Raw genomic sequence first — 23040 nt, 5'->3', positions numbered from 1 at the left:
ACAGAGAGCCGGAGCGAGAGAGAGAGTGAGAGAGAGAGAGAGATACCGAGAGACAAGACAGAGACAAGAGGGTAAGACAGAGAGACAGACAGACAGACAGACAGGAGAGAGAGAGACAGAGACAGTGTATTCCTGCACCGTGGACACATAGGACTATATACTGCACATACAAACAGAGAGCGACGACCTTTGATCCCATTCAAACCCGAGTCACCAGCGTTTTGTTTGGTTTCCGTTTCCTGTCTCGTGGGCCAATGGAAATGCAATCCTGATCGACTAGAACACACCCGAGAGAGAGCGTCACGGACGGTGCACGGTGGGGATTTTTCATCCAAATGTTTTCGCTATAAAAAAGGGACTATTTTGTTTTTCTTCTTCCTTTCCGCCTAATTCACAAATGGACGCCGAGGACGCGATGGACACCGACGACAAAGCGGGCACAATGGACACAGAGGACACGGCGGGAGCAGAGGGAGCAACGACGGCGCCACCCAGCGGCGGAGACATCTCCGGCACGTCCGTCGTCTCTCGGAGAGCGCCACCCCCCGGCGACGGAAACCTTTCCGACAGACCGAGCAGCAGAGACGGAGACTCTGTCGTCCGTCCGACAACCGTGCGACCCGGCAGTGGAGACATGTCCGACAGTCAGACTAGCAGCGGTGGAGACATGTCCGAAATGTCTCTCAGCCAGGCATCGCTACCCAGCAGCGGATACCTCTCCGACATGTCTCTGAGTCAGACGTCGCTGCCTTGCAGCGGAGACATTTCCGACGTCAAGACGGTGTCACCTAGCAGTGGAGACATTTCTGACGTCAAAACGTCTGACGTCAAGACGGCGTCGTCTAGCAGCGGAGGCATTTCTAAGATCAAGACGGAGCCTAGCGACAGAAACATTTTGGACAAGTCCGTCGGTCAGACGGTGCAGCCGTCGAGCGGCAGAGACGTCTCCGATGTCAAGACGGCGCCACCTAGCAAAAAAAGAAAAAAGACAGCGCCGCCTGGCAGTGGCGACATTTCCGAAACGTCCGTCGTCTCTGCGACAGTGACGCCTCGTGCAGGCAGAGACATTTCCGGTATCAAGATAGAGCCGCCTAGCGACAGGAACGTGTCCCTCGGTCAGACGGTTCCGTCTGGCAGCAGAGACGTTTCCGATAGGTCCGTTGGCAGGAGGGACGACGACGTCGTCGTCCGCCCCGACTGGATCTCGCTGTCTCTCTCCGTTGTTCCGCCGGTGACAGATAGCGGTGGGGACATTTCTGACGCGTCCGTCTCTGCCACGGTGACACCTCGCGGTGGAGACATTTCTGACGCGTCCGTCAGTCAGACGGCGACGGCTTGTGGCGGAGACAATTCCGTCAAGACGGTGTCCCCTGGCCGCGGAGACATTTCTGGAGTCAAGACGGTGTCCCCTGGCCGCGGAGACATTTCTGGAGTCAAGACGGTGTCCCCTGGCCGCGGAGACATTTCTGGAGTCAAGACGGTGTCCCCTGGCCGCGGAGACATTTCTGGAGTCAAGACGGTGTCCCCTGGCCGCGGAGACATTTCTGGAGTCAAGACGGTGGTGTCCCCTGGCCGCGGAGACATTTCTGGAGTCAAGACGGTGTCCCCTGGCGGCCGCGGAGACATTTCTGGAGTCAAGACGGTGTCCCCTGGCGGCCGCGGAGACATTTCTGGAGTCAAGACGGTGTCCCCTGGGCGCAGAGACATTTCTGGAGTCAAGACGGTGGTGTCCCCTGGCCGCGGAGACATTTCTCCGGCGGTGACACCTACTAGTGGCAGAGACATTTCCGACGTCAAGATAATGCCATCTAGCAGCGGAGAGATTTCCGAGGTCAAGAGAGCGCCACCTAGCAATGGAGACATCTCAGACGCCAAGACAGCACCAACTAGTGGCAGAGACATTTCCGACAACAAGTCGGTCCGTCCTACAGTGCCCCCTAGCGGCAAAGACATTTCTAACAAGTATGTCCGTCCTACAGTTACCCCTAGCGGCAAAGGCATTACTGGCAAGTATGTCCGTCCTACAGTGCACGGTAGCGGCAGAGACATTGCTAACAAGTCCGTCTGTCCTACAGTACAGCCTACACCTAGCTCTGTAGCAGACATTTACGACCACTTGTCTCCCTGTGGTCGTTCAGTGACACCTAGCTGCGGAGACATGTCCATGTCTCCTGCATCTAGCTCCGGAGACACTTCTTACATAAATCTCGACGGAGACGTTTCCAGCATGTACGTCTGTCCCACACCGCCGCCGCCACCCAACGGCGGACACTATTCTGACGTGCCTGCCGGCCCCGCAGTGCCGCCTAGCGAGGGAGAGCTCTCGGACCTCATGTCCGTCTTTCAGACGGTGCTGCCCAACGGAGAGATTTCGGACATCATGTCCGTCTGTCAGACGGAAGAGGTGGTGATGCCCAACGGCGCGGAGATGTCCGACGTCAGCGCCGACAGCGACTACTACGACGAGGAGGACGAGAACTTCGACGACCCCGAGAACTTCGAGTCGGACGCCCTGGACAAGGACCAGTACTCGAGGGACATGTACGTGGGGGCCGAGGAGGAGTTCACCGGAGGCTTTGACCAGGGCTGGAAGACGAAGAACTACCACTACAACACCACGTGCCGCTTCAACCGCAAGCCGGGGTGCAAGGTCAACCTGCCCCCGAACGCGACCCCGCTGCAGGCGTTCGAGCACGTCTGGACGGACGAGCTGTGGCAGCACATGGTCGACAAGACCAACCAGTACTACGAGCAGTGGAACGCCGAGACGCCGAAGAAGGCAAAGTCGGCGAGGTGGTCCAAAGTGAGCCAGACCGAGATGAGGACTTTCATCGGGCTCTGCATTGCCATGGGGCTCGTGGTGATACCCGTTCGGAGAGACTACTGGCGACAAAAGAAGGATCTGTTCAAGACCAGCTTCCCCAAGCACATGTCGCGGGACCGATTCTGCTCTATCTGGAGGTAAAAAAAAACATTAATAATACAAATTGATTGTGGTGATGATGACGCCATTGTTTTAGTAGTACTAGTTATAATGAAGAGTGTTGAGGCCTTGTTGGGTACTAGAGACCATGTGGTCACCCGTTTCATTCACACAGACACGTATAAACAATAACAGCAGGTACTACAGTGACCATAGTCCACAGTAGCTTGTGTGTGTGTGTGTGTGTGTGTGTGTGTGTGTGTGTGTGTGTGTGTGTGTGTGTGTGTGTGTGTGTGTGTGCGTGTGTGCGTGCGTGCGTAACTAATGTGTCTATATCTGTGTGAATTTCCTAGGTATCTAAAACTTGAGGATAAAGATGCAAAAGTGGACAAAACTGACAAGATGTGGAGGATGAGGTGGTTCATGGACTACCTCACCTCCCGGTTCCAGGAGCTCTACGAGGTGAACGGCAACGTGAGCGTGGACGAGAGCATGGTGAAGTTCAAGGGACGTCTCGCTTTCAGACAGTACCTCCCCAATAAACCCATAAAATGGGGCGTCAAACTATGGGTCATGGCAGAGAGCACGACGGGCTATTGCACAAGCTTCCAGGTAAGACGACGTTAAATCGTTAAACCGCTAATCGTTAAAGTACAGATAAAGGGGTTGAAGAAGTACTGTTTTAAGTAAAAGGTATCAATACCACAATGTAGAAATACTCTGTTACAGGTTAAAAGTCTGGTGTTTGACTGCAGCAGGGTTTGACATTAACTTTTTGAGGCACTTGTTCCTCGGACAAGCTAGTAGGCTAAATATCCCATTCACTTGGAGCACGAGCATACACACACACAAATACATTTTAAATCAACTAAATGTAAGTTGCAGATGAATACATGTTTTAATATGAGGTGAATATCCTCCGTTTACAAGTTAATAGCCCTAAAATGTCTGATCTTACATACATTTCATGTATTCCAAATTACACGGCCATAGATCGGCCCTATCCACTATATGTCAGCATTTAAACTTGTAGCACAGCGTGTGTAGTTGACCCAATAATTAATTAATAAAAGTTGGAGTCAGTTATTGTCCTCTAGTTTCATAGCCATTTGAAAGTTTTGGCAGAAAACGTGTTAACTAAAATATTGCCACCACCTACCAATTAGCCCTTCACCAAGTCCCTCCCCAACCCATCCTTGTCCAATAGACACATTAGCAGCGAAGAAAGCTTGACCTGCATAGCAACCGTTGCTAAACTATTTGGATTGGCAGTGGACAATTCCAATATTTGGAATACATGAAGTGTAAGATCACATACAGTACATTCTAGGGCTAACAAGTTAACAGAAGTCGGCATGCATACGTTCTCAATAGACCGGGGCCGTCTATTTGCTGAATAGCGTATAGTTTTCTTTTAATTCATATTCTTGATTTGATTTTAAAACATGTCTTAAATCTTTCATGTAATCGCTGAGACATAAGATTGATCGCTTGTTTAGCACGAAGAAAGACGTGATGATGGCCATGCAGTGTCTGTTTAAAAAGTGTAGTTTTTTTTCCATTGAAAGTACAGAAACCAGCCATAGATTAACACGAGGTTCGGTTTTTCCTGCAACCGAATGGCAGACAACAATATTGGAAAGGTGATCATTAGGAAAGCCAGACAATAATGCTATGAGCGTCACAGAAAGAAGTTAAACCAAGAGACACTTGTCCAACGGACATTTTAAATGCACTTGACCGGAAAGATGTATTAAGGACAAGCCTTAATGTCAAGCCCTGTGCACTAGTGTGTCCCGTTACACAGGTTTGTCATGTATTCAATACTTAAAATAGCAGATCTGCAAGCACACTAATGCGTCTTTGCAACGCATTGCGAGCTTGAAAATCGGCTATTTTTAAATAGCCAAAGTAAAGGGTTGAAGTGGTTAATGTGTTTTTTTCCCACGCATTGTCATGGAGAAAGGGGGGGGGGACACATTTTGGCCAGGTGTGAAATGTTGTTATTTCACGCCATTCTGCAATTCGGTGGAGATAAATTAAGAGGCTTCCTTTATTTAGGCACGACAATGGACAGGGAAAGATCGGCTAGTGTGAAGAGATCGGCTGGCCTTATCTGTAGATCCCACATTTTCCGCCGTCAGGGCATTTTAAACGTTTTCTTTTATGGAAAATGAACCCCCTTACTTGTTCAACTACTACAGCATCACACACACACACAAAAAAAGCATCAAACGCAGCAGATCCACAAGCTTTTGAAGCTTGTGAAAATAAGTTTTGGACCACGAGGTTTTCCCCCCAAACAGCGACAGCGACGATATGCCAAAGCGTGCATTTGACGTTATATGTAACACGTTGTTGTCGTGTTGTTGTTGTCTTTTTTTCTAGGTGTACACGGGTAAAGAGGACCCACAGGGGGGAGGGGAGAGCAAGGGCCTGGCTCACCGCGTGGTCATGGACCTGGCCAGGCCCTACTACGGGTCGCACGCGTCCGTCTACATGGACAACTACTACACCTCGGTGGAGCTGCTGGAGGACATGAAGACCAAGGGGCTGAACGGCTGCGGCACCGTGCGCGCCAACAGGAAGGGGCTCCCGCCGCTCGAGTCCCTGACCAACGGAGTTGAGCTGGACCGGCACGAATACAGGTATATAGGGGGAGGATGTGAAAAAAGTTACACGTTATACGCGATTATCGTGGCAAAGAAATAAGCGCGATTAATGATATTTTTCGATTATGAAATTGTCCTTAGAACCTAAAATGCGGGTGGGGAGCGGGGTATCTACAAGCACATAACGTGTTGCAACGCGTTGTGAACTTGTAGATGTGCTATTTTCGGCAAACGCATTTGTGTACAGTGACATAAAAGCGCACCATTTGCTCTTTATAATGTCCTATCAAGTGTAGCGTGAAGTGGTGTTGAATTAGCAGCTTAACAAAAGCTAATTCCACCCTATAGTGTATGACGGAGGACATTTTCTAAATTTAAATTTAAAATCTTCCGGGATGCGATTTATTTGCAATATAAACTATAATAAACGATTATCGTCCTTTTTTTTTAAATGCAGGGTGGCCCAGAAGGACGACCTCACCTTCTGCGTCTGGCAGGACACCAAGATGGTCATGGTGCTGTCCAACCACCACGACCCCACCTCCACGGGCACGGTCAACAGGCGGCCGGAGGGCTACAAGCAAAGGGAGGCCAAAAAGAAGAAGCCGGGCTACAAGAAACAATCGGGGGACTACAAGGACTACAAGCAGTCCGAGGTGATAGTGCCGGCGGCACTCGCAGACTACCAGAAACACATGAAAGGTTTGCTTGAATGACTTCGTTTGATTGAGAATACACACACGCACACACGCACGCACGCACGCACACGTGGGGCAGATGTATGCCTCACAGTACTGTACTCTCTCTACCCCCCCTCTCCCCTCTCTCTCTCTCTCTCCCTCTGCCACTTCTATTGGCTCATGTGGCACACCCGTCATGCGATGCTCAGCCATTCATAGCATCCACCACGCATTCCTCTAGGACGCAACCTCTAGAATTAGTAGTTAAGATTGTTTTAGACTGACGCTTTGCTTGGGTCTTCGCCGGTTCACCTGTGAATGCTGTGATCCTAAATGACTTGAGGCACTACACTGTCTCTCTGCATTTGAGTATTTACGTACCTTGCTTACTGTAAGTCGCGCTGAATGAAGAGCGTCTGCTAAATGCCCCAAACTGTTCATTTATTTTATGTCCAAAACTGTTATTTTTCAGGATTCAAATTAAACAACACAGACCGACAAGCTCACAACTTTCCGTGGCGCGTTTTGGAACCTTGTGGACCTGCTACTTTCCATGCTTTTGTTTGACACTTGATGCTTTTGTATGATCAAGTAGGGCATTCATTTATGAAAAGAACAGAATAAAATATAGAGGGGAGAGGTTTATGTCCGCCAGCATTGTAAATAATACACGTTATTATGTTTGTGCTTATAGGTGTGGATCTGCTGGATCAGATGATCGGCTACTACGGCTTCCAGCATCGATCCAAGAAGTGGTGGAGGAGGGTCTTCTGGTTCCTGCTGGGCGTGTCCTGCCACAACGCGTACGTCGCCGCGAGGTCCGCGGGAGGGGTAGCCTTCAAGAAAAAGCACGTCGGATACAAAACCTGGCTGGAGGACCTGGCGGAGGAACTCATCAAAACGTGCACGACGAGGAGCTTCCCCGTGACGCCTCCGTGTGTCTCTCTTCTCACGAGTTCCCCTTTGACAGGCGTCCAGCCTCCCAAACACGACTTTGCGAAGATCTTCATCAAGAGAAAGCTGTGCAAGGAGTGTCAAATGCTCCCCGACAGCGAGAGACTGGGCGGGCCGACCATCTACGGCTGCAAGCAGTGTGACCAGCCTTTGCACATGGAGTGCATGGGCAAGCACTATCGTCGCTTTTGGTATTGGCCTAATACTGCGGACAGATCAGCCGTCGTCAGACAGTTACAATCGGAGCACGGACAGACCACGACCGTGGTCAGAAAACTACAAGCGGAGTTTGAAAACTCAAAGAAGATAAGGTTGTCCAACCACGCTCCGAGATCTCCAAAATCTCCAAAACCAATGAAACCAATGAAGCCGATAAAACCAATGAAACCAATGAAACCGTCGACTTCTACCCTTAGCCTCAGACCCTCATCGACCGCGTCGCGGCCTTGGACACCATCGAGGTGTCCGTCACCTCTCTCTCCCGACGTCCCATGTTCACCCTCGGAATCTCTGGCACCGCCCTCTCCTGGTGCAAACGCTACGGTTCCAGCATCCCCGTCGACCTCAATGCTGCCTTCGACGCCATCGACCTCTGCTCTCTCACCCGACGCCCCAAATCCACCCTTGGAATCTTTGGCGCCGCTCTCTCCTGGTTCAAATCCTACTGATCCAGCATCCTCGTCGACCTCAATGCTGCCTTCGACCTCTGCTCTCTCACCTCCTACATCTAACTCTGGAGACACTTATTACATAAATCTCGACGGAGATTACGCCCCAAATCCACCCTTGGAATCCTCCTCAGCCTCAGCACTGCCTTCAACACCATCAACCAGTCCTCGTTCATCTCCTGCCCCAAATCAGACCTCAGAATCTCTGGCACTGCCCTCTCCTGGTTCAAATCCTACTGTTCCCACATCCTCTTCGACCTCAGCTCTGGATTTAACAACATCAATCACTCCATGCTCATCTCCCGCCCCAAATCCACCATCGGAAACTCTGGCGCCGCCCTCTCCTGGTTCAAATCTTACCGTTCCCACATCCTCCTCGACCTCAGCTCTGGATTTAACAACATCAATCACTCCTCTCTCATCTCACGCCTCAAATCCACCGTTGGAATCTCTGGCACCACCCTCTCCTGGTTCACATACTACCATTCCCACAACCTCATCCTCAGTGCTACATTTGGCACCATCAACCACTCAAAATGCATATCCCACCTCAAATACACCCTCAGATTCTTTGGCAAAGCCCTCTCCTGGTACACAGAATACCGCCTCAAAATCTTGCTCGACCACAGTGCTGCATTCGACACCATCAACCACTTCATCCGACGCCCCAAATCCACCCACGGAATCTCTGGAACCACCCTCTTCAACACCATCAACCACGCCATACTCCTCCGAAGCCTCAAATCCACCCTCTGAATCTCTGGCACCTGGTCCAAATCCTATGTGCTCATCCTCCTCGACCTCAGTGCCGCAATCGACACCATCAGCTACTACCGCTCACGCCCCAAACCCACCCTCGGAATCTCTGGCACCGCCTTCGCCTGGTTCACAATCTACCTTGCCCACATCCTCCTTGACCTCAGCGCTTGACCTCAGTGCACCATCGATCCCTCGAAACACATCTCCCACCTCAAATCCACCGTCGGGATCTATGGCGCCACCCGCTCCTGGTTCAGATCCTGCCGTTCCCACATCCTCATCCTCCTCCACCTCAGAAGTGCAGGATTCAACGCCGTCAACGACGGAAAACTCCTCTCATGTGCCAAATCCACCCTCGGAGTCTCTGCCACCGCCCTCTCCTGGTTCACATCCTACCGTTCCCACAGCCCCGTCCTCCCCCGCCTCAGACGAAGTGCGGGATTATTCAATTCACAATTACAGTCTACCGGAGACTTCCAATCCAGAGCGAGTGCCCACTCCACATCCTTACTTCCTGCCGCCCATGTCCCCGGCCTCCGTGACCGCCATGAATTCAATTCACAATTACAGTTTAAATTTCAGGGAGGCAGGAAACTCTCTTAATCCAGAGAGAGCTGCGGAAAGCACCTATTTGTCACCCTCGACCCTCGGAATCGCCCATTTACCTTCGGAATCGCTGCCCTCTAATGATTCACAGGGTTCTTCTCCTTCAAAGCGTAAACCTCGCACGCCGAGGAAGTCGACACCGAGGAAGGCGGCGACACCGAAGAAGGCGGCGACACCGAAGAAGGCGGCGACACCGAAGAAGGCGGCGACCCCGAAGAAGGCGCCGACCCCGAAGAAGGGCAAGGGTACTCCGTTAGCCGACAACGTTGCGGTCCGCTTTGGAGCTTCTTCAGCTACCTTCCCCACATCCTCATCCTCCTCGACCTCAGTGCGGCGTTCGACACCGTCGCCCTCTCCATACTACTCTCATGCCCCATATTCACCCTCGGAATCTATGGGACCACCCTCTCCTCGTTCACATCCTACCTATCCCGGATTCTCCTGGACCTCACTGCTGCATTCAACACCATCAAGCTCTCCGTACTCAACTCACGGCCCAGATTCACCCTCGGAATCTATGGGACCGCCCTCTCCTCGCTCACATTCGACTTTTCCGACATACATCAATTCATCCAACTTACAGTGGGCCTCCCGCTCACCGGCTTACTCAAGATCCCCATCCCCATCAATGTCGGTGCTGCATTCGACAACACCAACACCAACTACTCCATACTACCCTTACGCCTCAAATCCACCCTCAGAATCTATGCCACCGCCCTCTCCGGGTTCACATTCTACCTTTCCGACATCTTCCTGGACCGCGGAGCTGAATTCGCCGCCACCACCAACCTCTCCATATTACTCTCACAGCTCAAATCCACCCTCGGAGTCCATGGGACCGCCCTCTCCTGGTTCACATCCTCCTAACTTTCTGCCCCATGCCAGCGGGCAGACAGCGCGGGGCGGGACGGCACGGCGCTCACGGAAGAGATGGAAGGGTAGCGACCCCGAACGTATGCAGACGAGGCAGTCCTCAGCCCCCAGCGGGGATCTGCATTGCCACGAGGCTACAGAGGAGCCACAGAAGAGGTCCTCGCAGGTCCCCGGATCCTCCTGGACCTCGCCATCGAAGTTGCAATGGACCCCCGCGGCACCAGCTCACGCAACATCCTCATGGAACTCAGCGCGGCCTTCGACGCCATCAGCCAATCAATACTACTCTCACGGCTCAGCATCGGCTCAGGCGTCTCTGGCACGGCGCTCTCCCGGGCCACATGCCAGCTTCCCGACATACATCAATTCAAAGTTACAAATGGCCTCCAGGAAGTTACAAGCGGAGTCTGACGACCGACACGCGGTACAGAAGAAGTTCAAAATGACCTCCGGCTCTCATGCGACACCGGCTCACTCGACGTCCTCATGGAGCTCAGGGCGGCCTTCGACACAGTCAACCACTCCGTCAGGCCACTACTACTCTCAAGGTTCAAACACACCCTCGGAGTCTCACGCCCCGCACTCTCATCGTGCCTTTTCCACGTCTTCATCCACCTCCTCGAGGTCTCATGCCTCAACTCCACCCGTGGAAGATCTGGCACCGCCCTCTCCCGATTCGCCTCCCACCTTTCACGTCCTGCTGCCCGCCAGTGTTTTCGTCGACGACTACGACGACGACGACAAAACTTCGTCAAAGCCCGTTTATCCATGAAGAAGACTCGGACGATGATGAGCTAAGCATAGCTCTTTTCAGACATGTTGCTGCCATAAAGCTATGTAAATACTAAAATCGGTGCTGTTCCCCAAGGATACGTCAATGGACGTTCTTGTTGAACTCTATGGTTGTTTTCAATGTGCGGTCTTCCACATGGATGGTGACGTCACATACAAGTACTTATCGTGAATACTAAGTCATTAAATGCTAAGTGAATACTTCCTTAGTATCCACTATCCACTTACGGCTAATAAATCACCTTATTTAGGATTTTAACCTGTCGTTGGCTGGATGTGTTTGGGGACTGGGGATGGGAGTCCATTTTTAGGTTACACCCTCCTAACATAAATTGGGTCTCGTCCTAAAAGAACATATACTGTTCATTTGGGGTTTGTTGCATCTGTGCAGATTCCCACCCCTTAGGCGGCAGTCACACATTCGAAACACATGTTTCTGTCTCTGTTCTGGGGGAGAGGGGGTTTCAGAACAGCTCGCAATTCATTTCCAATGGGAGTCACGTTGGGTTGGCTCTGTTCTGCACCCCACCGAGCAAGTGACTTCCATTGAAAGTGAATTGGAGCCGTTCTCCTCCCCCAGAACAGAGACAAAACATGTGTTTCAAATGTGTGAGCGCAGCCTTGAGTCAAATTTGGATGATTCATTGCACTAAAGCACTTGTGTTGCTGGTCGCTCAAAGTGAATGTGTCCATTTCAACGGGTGCCAGTGTCACAGGGAGAAAGTCGCTGGAAAGGGTACCCTGGAGTAAACAGAAACAGTCACCTGCCGCAGTTAAGTGCGTCTGTGGGGTTTAACCCGTTCTGTGCGGGAACCCCTTATTGGTGTTTTAAGCATTTTACATTACACTATTGAAAAATAGCAGATCTACAAGGTCATAACGCGGCACAGAGTGCCGCGCTACGAGCTTGTAGATCTGCTATTTTCTGTTTTTAAATCGCGAAAAACGTGGCGCAAATCTGGAGACGTGGAGGTCGGCGACTTACACCTCCTCACCAAATACCTGCCCCTTTTGGTCCTAAAACCACGACTCCTACTCTTTACCACCGGTGTTCTTTTAGTGCCACCTTTTAAGAGAAACGTGTCGTGTTCGTATTTGAGTGCCTTATTTGTATCGGCCTTTTATATCATTTGGTATTTTAAAGGCCGCCACAAGATTGCTGTCAGTGCTGTGAAATCTGCCAACCAAACACATGGGTGTGCCTCCTCCTTGAGTCCTTTTTAAACGAACAAAAAGGTTAAAACATTGTAAAAAACCACTCGCGGTCTTTCATGCTGTCGTTCATTTGCGCTCTGAGTCTCGGTCGGAGACAAACGCGGGAGAAGAAGATGGGAGTCTCACTGGAGAGACGTTGTGGGTGGGTGGGTGGGGGGGGGGGGATTTCAGTGGGGACATTATAGGAGGGATGGCGTCGTCTCAATGGGAGACTTGAGAAGAAAACGTTGGGAGACATTGGAAGATATAATGCCAGCATGTCTTTGGTGCTCCGTTGATTTCTGCGATGTGGAATCAACCTTTTCTTTTTTTTTTATGTGTGGGGGGTGGGGGATGTTATGACCCTGGACATCCCCAAGACAAAAAAAAAACAAAAAAAACAGGGCTTTCTCAGAACACACCCCCGTTCAAAACCTCTCAGAACACACCCCTTGCCCTGTTCAAAACCTTTCTCAGAACCCACCCCTTTGCCCGGTTCAAAACCTCTCTCAGAACACAACTTTTTCAGACTTGCATTCCCCCACCCGATTTCAAAATCACCCGGTTTACCTTTTTTTTTTTACTTGTTAATGTTTTCTTTACGTAGTCTTTAGCCTGTCGTTATACGACCCATTGGGTCACCTGTGTATTATCCTGTCGTGGTGTTGCCTGTGCATGTCTCTCCTCCCTCATTGGTATCAGGTGTGTGTGATCGAGTGGTTGATTGACTATAGCAGCTGGCGTGAGTGGCGACTGAATGTAAATATGAGTAGATCTAGCCTGTTCGTATCTTTTTCGGATGACATGTATTACTGTGTCATTATAGTATGCTCTGTCGTTGATTCATTGAATAGTATATATATGCTCTGTTGATGAATTGAATACATTATATAGGACCACAATAGAAACCATTTCTTTTCTCGTGTTTATCTTTTGAGCCAAAGTGTGTTACTGTACCGTGCTAGTTTACATTTGTTTACGTCATTTACACTTTTTTTTTTTTTTTTACATCTAATAAAAGTATTTAATCAAACGATCAATCAATCTCCTCTCAAGTTTTCCTCGTGCCATGCTGTATCTTATCTTTACATATATTATCTTATCTTATCTTTACATATATTACACACCACATATAGGGCTCCATTTTCGTCACCGCTAAACCCTAACCTTAAACTTCTTTGCCTTTTTTTTTTACTATTTTTGAATAGTTCAACTATAGCCAATCTACATTGACATGTTGTGAGCTTGTAGACTTTCCATTTTAACTATTCAAAAATGTTTTGAAAAATAGTAAAAAAAAAAAAAAAGAAAAAGTGACGAAAATGGAGTCTTTAATTCACGGAGACTATATTTCTGTATTTGTCGCATTTGGCCACTGTATGTGTTAAATGTTAACATAACGGGAACTGTTCTAAGCATTATGTTATACTTTAGCTATTGAAAAATAGCAGATCTACAAGCCACCGAGTGGCGCGCTACGAGCTTGTAGCTCTGCTATTTTTTTTTTAAATCGCGGAAATGTGGCTTAATAATTTTTGAATATACTGTATATTCTTTCAGAGCGAACGTTTTTTAACTCAAATCTTTGCTTCTGAGGGGTTCCTGGAATAACATATTTTCAGACGGGGGGGGGGGGGGGGGGGGGTCGGCGGCCAAATACAGATAATTTTGGGATCCTTGACATGGAATATTGAGCACCACTGATACAGAAACATAGGTTTTTCAGAAAACTGAAAATTGTTATAAACATCGCCCAGATGGCAGAGCTAAGTAAGACCAATGAAGGAGAAGGACTCTGAACAGAGGGTGACAACAAGTGGTTCTATAAAGTTTGGAATATATATTCTTTCAGAGCGAACGTTTTCAACTCAAATCTTTGCTTCCGAGAGGTCCCTGGAACGACATATTTTCAGTCGGGGGGGGGGGGGGTCGGCGGCCAAATACAGATCATTTTGGGATCCTTGACATGGAATGTTTGAGAACCACGGACATAGAAACATGGGACATTTGTAGAATCGTCCTCAGGTCTAAATGGGTTAAATGAAAAGGTTTGAGGAGTATTGTAACTGTATAGTAGACTTACTGACCGGAGATTATTCGGAAAACACAGCGGTCTAGTTTTTTTTTTTATTAATCGGCATCGACCCCGATCAATCAAAATCAATCGGACCGATTGTCTTTACAGATAAACAAGCCCAACGTAACAGCCTGAAGCTCACAATATTAAATATAAAAGGTATTAAAAGTTAAATCTGACTTGCTGCCTATAAGCCTGCAGTGCAGATATCCCCGTTACGTGTATATTATTTTCAGTGCAGAGTGAGATCATATCGACATTGGTAATATCGATTATCGGCCGTAACAGCAACTAATTATATCGATAATATCGGGCCAAAACGTGTCTCATCAGCACATCCCTATACCATACCATACCATCTTTATTTCTATAGCACATTTAAATAACAACAAGTTGTACCAAAGTGCTTTACAATAAAATAATAAAAATCACAACTTATCCCTATAGCAGACGTGTGTGGCGTCCTGCACACACCAGCTCTGACAGTGTGATAAAAACCCAGTATACCAGAAACTGTTCCAACATTGCGATGGAAGCTATTCCGATACCGCAGCGTTCGATCCGGTTCCGGATCCCAACTCTAACGGGGGGTTCCCGGGCTTTGTGCAGACGTTGTCAACCTCTCCGAGGCTGTGTGGTCCCAGCAGGCTTTATAACCCGTTCTGACCTGAGATCAGATTCTAAAAATGTCTTCTACATCCTGAGAGTTTTCATTCTGACCTGAGATCAGATTCTAAAAAAAAAAAGTCTCCTATGTCAGTCGCTCTTCGGTTTTTCAAAAAATAGCAGACCTACAAGCTCGTAGCGCGCCACTCGGTGGCGCGCTATGAGCTTGTAGGTCTGCTATTTTTCAATAGCTAAAGCACGACGTAATGCTAACACCAAAATGGGTTCCCGCGCAGAATGGGTTAAAATGTCCACAGAAACAATGCATGGTGACATGTCTGCATGACACGGAGAGAGACCCTTCGTCTGGTACGCCTGCCAGGGGTCAGAGGTCATAGAACAGCTGGGACGCTTCCTGGCAGGAACAGGACATGGAAACACATAGCAAGTGACATCACTTCCTGTCGCACAACAACAACAGACCGTGCAGGTTTGACCTCCAGTGAAACCGGCCGCATGAGCTGTATACGAGAAGTTACACCCAGTGAACTATGATTCCACCTTGAAGCGGACGTGTGTGTGTGCGCGCGTGTGTGTGTGTGTGTGCGTGCGTGTGTGACTAACGTCTCCCCAGCGATCTGCAATCAACACCTAACACAACACACAACAACAACTGTAACATCACACACACACACATTGATCAGCGTATTGATCGACAGAGCGAGTCGACCACCAGAGATAAGGATAAACGCTATACAACAGATTAACAAACCCACTTCGATCGGATCAACAAACCCACTCTGATCAGACCGTCTCCTTGCGTGAGTGTGTGTGTGTGTGTGTGTGTGTGTGTGTGTGTGTGTGTGCATGTGCGCGTGTGAGAGACACTGATTGAAGTGGACAGTGAGGTAAACAGTAGCCTGTCTTTTCTCTTATAGCAAAGAGCTTTCATCACGGACATACTGAAACTACAAATCCCAAGTGCTGAAACGGAGTGATTTTAAATATACCTGTATGTATATAAATGTATACTGCATTTACCGTATACACACTGGATATAATGTTCCAACATGTTTAGTGCCGTTTTTGTCGTATGAAGTGTCATATTTGTACAATTTAGGCATTTAGCAGACGCTCTTAATCCAGAGCGACTTACATTAAGCAAGAACAAAAAGCATGGGGAATACATCACATAAAAACATTTATCATGAAACATGCGTAAGCTAAGAAAGTAACAGTATTACAGTAACTATAACTATATATAGTAACTACTATAACAGTAGTACTACTACAGACACGTACATATTTGTACTATACTTCTGTGTCGGTGCATATTATCTCCAATACCAGTATGTTCTCTTCGTAGATTATTGCCCTGTACTGGCCTATACTCCATCCAAGTGTCGCGCAAAAGTATACGTAAAAGCCGATTTTTTTTAAAAGGCGCAGTGAAACAACATGAAAATGGTGTTTCCACATGAAACACCGGTCTGAAGTTTCTGAACCAATCAGAGTGTCGCATCCCTTCAGGCGATGGGACGGTAGCTAGGGAAGGTAGCTATGCTATGCGCTACAGCGTGGTATGTGTTTGTTTATAAATCAGACGGTCGCCCAGCACAACCAGTTTACTGTTATGTGGCTTATTTCTACCCTATAATGTTTTCAGAAACATATTTTAGCGTGATGATTAAGTTGAAACCGAGTAATACACTGTCTGAATGTCATCTTGAATGGAAATAAAAACGGAGTAATCTGTAATCAGAAGCAGCTGTGTTAAATGGATGCGCAGACATGGGGAATTAAACGGGTGAGTTTAATTTGTATTGGTTTTTATCGATGTGTATCTCTACACGTCATCACGCAGCACGTTTTCGTTTTAATAAAATAAATAATACAATCGTTTTTATGGACCTTTGATATAGAAACACACAGAAATGTGAATTTCCCCATTTTTTTGGCATCCATTGTTATAGGTATGCCCATATGATGACCACGGATATGGTCTAAAAGTGTGGAAAAACGTCTTTTTCATTTCACTGCGCCTTTAAGTAATGAATGAATAAGGTCAGTATATAGACCGAAAGCTTGCTAAATAAATGTTTTTTTTACGTTTTTTTCCAGCAGATGAGCAGGTGGTTCTTTTTTACATTTTTTAAAAGTAATGAATTAAAAGGAACGGTTTGGGACGGTTTTCACTCGACAGCGACGACGACATTTTATAATACGTATATATCCCATTCTGACCCGAGATCAGATTCATACGAGGTTTCCACTGGACACACACTGGTCTGATGAACCCATTCTGACCTGAGATCAGATTCTAAAAATGTCCGTCGTTCTTTCGATTTTTCAAAAATAGCAGACCTACAAGCTCGTAGCGCGCCACTCGGTGGCGCGCTATGAGCTTGTAGATCTGCTATTTTTCAATAGCTAAAGCATGACATGATGCCAACACCAAAACGGGTTCCCGGTCAAAATGGGATATATATATATATATATATGCTGTATACATACACTCCATACTGTTATATTTGTAGGTTACACGTATACGCATACTGTACTATACAGTGTAGTGAGTGTACTGTATGTTTTAGTTTCTTTTTTCCTACTCACCCACTGTTCTATATAATCATACACCTGACAGCACCATCCCCCCACCCACCACCACCACCACCCCTTGCCTCTGAGCAGCGGTCCAGTAGGGCTTCCGGGGGGGGGAATCCCAGGGGGTTCCGGACCTGGGAATCACAAGGACGGCTTTGAAGTGAAGTGATTACAGAGTATAAAGACCATGCCCGTCCAATGAGATATAGGAGACAGGACAGGGCTGGGCTGTTGAGGAGGAGAGAGAGAGAGAGAGGGGGAGAGGGGGGGGGGGGGGGGTGTCCCCCAGGGACCCAATTAAATGCTTTAGCTGCTCCGTGAGGTTTGTTAAAACATGGCAGCGGGGGCAGAGCTATATAAGAGTCGCATCAAACACAAAAAAAAAACGCCCGCGTAGAGTTGAACCGGCAACCCGCCTGCCAGGGTGGAGGAGGAGGAGGAGGAGGAGGAGGAGGAGCTGTGTGTTAAACGTGTAGTGGTGTAGGGAAATCTGACTAAGTATATACATTTACGGGAACCCCTTTTTGGTGTTTTAAGTATTATGTTAATACTTTAGCTATTGAAAAATAGCAGATCTACCAAGCTTGTATAGCGCGGCACTCGTATAGGTCTGCTATTTTTTTTTTTATCGTGAAAATGTGGCGCAAATCTTTGAATACCGGTATATATTCTTTCAGAGCGAACGTTTTTTAACTCATATCTTTGCTTCTGGGGGGGGGTTGGTCCCTGGAACAACATTTTTTCAGATGGGGGTCGGCGGCCAATTACGTATCTATTTCTGGGGGTCCTTGACGTGAAAATGTTTGAGAAACTGTCAGGATTTTCGAAGGCATTTGTCGAATCGTCCTCAGGCTCAGGTCTAAATTGGCTTAACCCATTCTGACCTGAGATCAGATTCATACGAGGTTTCCACTGGACACACACTGGTCTGATTAACCCATTCTGACCTGAGATCAGATTCTATAAATGTCAGTCGACTCTTCGATTTTTCAAAAATAGCAGATCTACAAGCTCGTAGCGCGCCACTCGGTGGCGCGCTACGAGCTTGTAGATCTGCTATTTTTCAATAGCTAAAGCATAACATGATGCTAACACCAAAACGGGTTCCCGGTCAGAATGGGTTAAGGACCACGTCACCACTTTTCAACGTGCTTTCATATAATTGGTCCTCACTAATGTTCACGATAAAATAAAATAAAATAAAAATGTCCTACTCAGTCTTTGTCTCATAGGAGGGCTGTGGGCAGTTCAGAAACCCGTCCACCAGTGACATCGTCGATGGGGAATTCAAGCTAATATAGAAACTGCAGGATTACTATTCGTGAAAAGTTGCAATGTGATAATGGAAGCCATCGTTCTCACGATAATACAAATCTAAATATGTTTTTTTTTTTTTTATTGTTTAAAAAGAATCTTCCTAACGATGATGTCACTGGTGGAAGGATCTGAACTGCCCACAGCCCTCCTATGAGACACAGACCAAGTAGAAAAGAAATGGTGGTATTTTATCGTGAGGAACAATTATATGAAGATAAGTTCAAAAGTGGTGAAGTGGTCCTTTAAGTATTGTAATTAAGGTTGAGTTATTTGTACTTTACTGGAGTATTTCCAATTTCCAATACTTTTACTTCTACTCCACTACATCTCGGTTCCAAATATTATATTATACTCCATTACATGTAATGCTAGTTCCTTTGTTTCCTTTGCAGCCTCTGTAGACATTTTTAAAGCTCAGCTCAAGACCCACTTCTACAACATTGCTTTTAATTGATCTTTTATTTTTTATTTTTGTTATCCATGTCCTCACTGTATTTCATTACTGCTTGTTTTTAATGTTGTTGCCTTGCTTTTCTTTTATCCTCCATTTTTCTGTAAAGCACTTTGAGCTGCATTTCATGTCATGAAAGGTGCTATACAAATAAATTATTATTTATTATTTGTAGACTATTTTACAAAACATACATTAACCACTTCAGCCTTTGGAAACTAGCCCACAAGCTCACAATGCGTTGTGATGAGACACATTGTGAGCTTGTAGGTCTGCTCTTTTCAAAAGAGAAGATTTGGACAAAACTCTCATAAACAGATACAAATTATCTCTCGAGTATGTGAACAAGATGCCTTGCCTTCTGTCCACACTTAATCTCATCATTACATTCTATAACACCTACCGCCCAGACTGTTATAAAATCATACGGTCCACACCGTCATTAACCCATTGAAACCTCTCTGCCTCTCAAACTTCTTCCGTCATTAAAAATCATTCAACATTATTTCAAACACTTCCAAGATTCCTTCTAAATGTTAACAAATAGTTGATGTACAAGCTCACGAGTGACACTCCTGTGCAGCTCACAGAGATATTTTTGAATAGCCAGCGTATGAAATCTATAAAATGAGCCTGATGTTGTCCCGGTTTCAATGGGGTTAAATCAGATCTTTAAGACCTAACAGTCCACACTGTTTATTTATCTCCGGGGTGGAGACGAGAGAGAGAGAGAGAGAGAGAGACAGAGAGAGAGAGAGAGAGAGAGAGAGAGAAAGAGAGATAGAGGTCTGACAGGGTGCATACTTAGTTTAGACTAGTCATTGGTTAGACATGGGTTAAGGTTAGGTTTAGGTGTGCTGCCCCGTGGGAGGTTAGGTTTAGGGTGAGGGTTTGAGATAGGTTGTAGTTGTAGGACTAATGACTGGTCTAACCAATGACTAGTCTAAACCAAAAACTGTCTAAACTAAGTACTGCACCCGGTCTGACCAGCAGCTCTTTGTCAGAAGCGTCCAGAAGCTTTACATTCCTGTCGGAGGACACGATACAGACTTAGTTGTCGGAGAGGCCTTCCATACGGTTCCGTCAGTGGAGGAGTGCAAAGCGCTTAAAGGAGCGGCACAAAGTTGACTCACACTTTGGGAGCCTGCCAATCTGGCATGGCAACCTGCCAACAAGCCTGGTGTTTTATTTTTTATTCCATCTTATATTTATTTATTTTCAAGAGAGCACACATACTGGAGAGAGAGGGGCCCCCCAAGTTTTTTGGCGGGCTATAGAAGTATTTATATAGTGCAGGAGGTCTTCAAGTCAGGAGCACAGTCTCCAGCAGACAGACAGACAGACAGACAAGACCGGCTGTTGAAGGCAATTAAGGCCCTCCAGGCTCGCCTTGTACGTACGTCGTTATACCCCTCTCCCTGCAGGCTTGCTCTATCTATACAACCAGTTTACAAGTTTACAGTTTATTATTGATTTCAGCTGTGACAATTCCCAAACATGCAAACATGACCCGCTTTTGTATATGTGTGTTTGGATTTAGTTCATAAAGTCAACTATAACCTATAACTGAATTAATTTGAAATTCAATTAAAATGTTATTTTTCAGGATTCCAATAAAAAAAAAAAGGCCACATTCTTTTTCAGGATTTCAATTCAAATATAGATAAAATAGCTGATCTACAAGCTCAAAACGCGTCGCACCGCGACGCATTTTGAACTTGTAGATCGGCTATTTTTTTTTAGCTACGACAGTAATATGCAACGTGGCCCTTCTCTTCTGGAGTGTGGAAATATAGTGGCCCTCTCCATCGTCAAAGTCGCCCCCCCCCCTGACAACACCCAGGTTCCTGAATGCTAAGGTATAATGCAGCACATTGTCGTGACAGGGCAAACAGGAAGCGACCTGCATTCTCAGTATATACGCACGACTTGGTCCATATAGCGCGACTTCATGGCCCCTCTGGAGTCCGGTACACGTGCACACTCTTCAACAATTCAGTCAGCGTGTCGTCAACTTTGACTTTGACGCCGCCATGCCCTGCTATCCCATTCTGACCTGAGATCAGATTCATACGAGGTTTCCACTGGACACACACACTGGTCTGATGAACCCATTCTGACCTGAGATCAGATTCTAAAAATGTCAGTCGTTCTTCGATTTCTTCAAAAATAGCAGACCTACAAGCTCGTAGCGCGCCACTCGGTGGCGCGCTATGAGCTTGTAGATCTGCTATTTTTCATTAGCTAAAGCATAACATGATGCTGACACCAAAATGGGTTCCCGTTCAGAATGGGCTATACATCGACTGTCTGCTCTATAAGACAAGCTGTGCGCAAACGAGATGGTGGCCCAGCTGGGTATCGGACTGCTCTCAGCTACAACATTTTACTATACTCGGAGCTCGTCAAGCAAAAAACCACCGGAGACATGCTGAGCACCGCGCCGAAGGACAGCTTCAACAATGTCCACATGCTCGCTGTCCGTCCATCAGCATATAGCATCGCGGAAGAGCCCTATATGGACATTGAGTATACATCAATGCCTCTTATAGCGCCATCCAAACGGGTGGATTTCTGCAAAACACATTTTTGGAACAAAATGCCTTAAAATTATCGAATTGCCATCCAAGGCAGAGAATAAATGGAATTCCCTTTTCACATTGGCCTATTATAGCGCCACCAGGAGGCCACGACCTGACCTGACCTGCCCTGGTGGAGACCTGTGCCCCCGAGGGGCACTTTACCTATAGTTTTACTTTGCCCACTGCCACAAATCTTTCTTAAGAACACTTTTTCAGCTTTGTTCCTATTTTTTGTTCGCCAGCAAGACCTCTGACTTTGTCATCATAGCAACAGATGTTTTTTGTCATATTGAGTCTTGCGTTTCTTTCCCAGTTTGCCATCTGGTGAGTAACACTTTACATTCTGGGTTCAGTCGCAAGGTGAATTTGACTGTTTTGACCGAGGTCGTATAGGATCTGAGGTTAGAGCCCCAGCAGCAGACAGGGATTCTAAGGTCAGAGATGTAGGTACTAGGGTTAGCGTCTAACGCTCTAGAATCTAGAGCGTTAGATGCTAACCCTATACATCTAGAGGTTCAGGAACCTCTCTTCTAGAAAGGTGCAGTTCATTAGAATTATAACAAGCAAGCTAGTGTCGATGTCATTAAGTCTGATGTGTGATTATTTCACGCATGCATCTTATACCGATCTACAAGCTCACACAACCTGCCGTGAGCTTGTGGACGTAACCTGGGACCTTTCTGCTTCCCAGGCAGGCTCTCTCTCTCTCTCTCTCTCTCTCTACCCATTCAGCTGTATAACGGCAGCATCCTAACCGTTCACAGATGAGGTCATGAGACTCACGACCCCGAGAAGGTCTCTCTCTCCGCTTTGCTTTTCCGAACGCGTTGCTTTACAGTGACATCATCTCATGGTGGTGAAAGCAAAGCAAAGCAAAGCAAAACGGCTAAATTGTTAAGGAATTCAAATGAATTGATTGGATAACTCAATAATGCCCTGTTCTCTTTAGAGTAGAGTATCTGAAGTCTGGGACGCACACAGTCAGACAAGTCGTAAAAAGTTTAATTTATAAACCCCCCTCACATGACGCTGTTGCTTGGGGAAAAAACAGCCGTTGTTCATTTTGAAGATCAGTTGTTTGTCCCCGAGCGACGGAGACTGCAGAGCGTGACTTCAGTCAGCTGCAGTCAGACCGGATAGGTTTCGTCCTACGTTCTTCGTCCTACGTTCTACGTCCTACATCCTACGTCCCGGGAGTTGAACCCGCGACGCATGACAGACCAACGTTCTCTTCCTAGCAGTGACCTTGACTAAAACCAAGACGAGAAAATGTTTCGTCGACTACCTTTTTTCCACTGGCGAAAACTACATGGAAACTAAATGAAAACTAAGCTATGGCGAC

The 23040-nt window shown here is 47.1% G+C and overlaps 2 protein-coding genes across 2 annotated transcripts in view; one reads left to right on the top strand and one right to left on the bottom strand.

Annotated features, from left to right (window-relative positions):
* Nucleotides 1-23040, bottom strand: part of LOC308314747 (tetraspanin-18B-like) — an 87956-nt gene that overhangs the window by 34735 nt on the left and 30181 nt on the right. The gene's annotated exons all lie outside the window — the stretch shown is intronic.
* On the top strand, nucleotides 1736-11707 carry LOC308313799 (uncharacterized protein). The gene is made up of 5 exons (XM_080761126.1): nucleotides 1736-2961; nucleotides 3277-3535; nucleotides 5312-5571; nucleotides 5993-6237; nucleotides 6910-11707. The coding sequence occupies exons 1-5, from the start codon at nucleotides 1802-1804 to the stop codon at nucleotides 10845-10847; spliced, it is 5862 nt and encodes a 1953-aa protein (XP_080617252.1). The 5' UTR covers nucleotides 1736-1801; the 3' UTR covers nucleotides 10848-11707.

This window comes from Protomyctophum bolini, assembly GCF_963924005.1.
Source record: "Protomyctophum bolini genome assembly, chromosome: 4".
Lineage (NCBI taxonomy): Eukaryota > Metazoa > Chordata > Actinopteri > Myctophiformes > Myctophidae > Protomyctophum > Protomyctophum bolini.
Note: the sequence above shows the minus strand (reverse complement) of the source record. Positions and strands in the feature narration are given on the sequence as shown.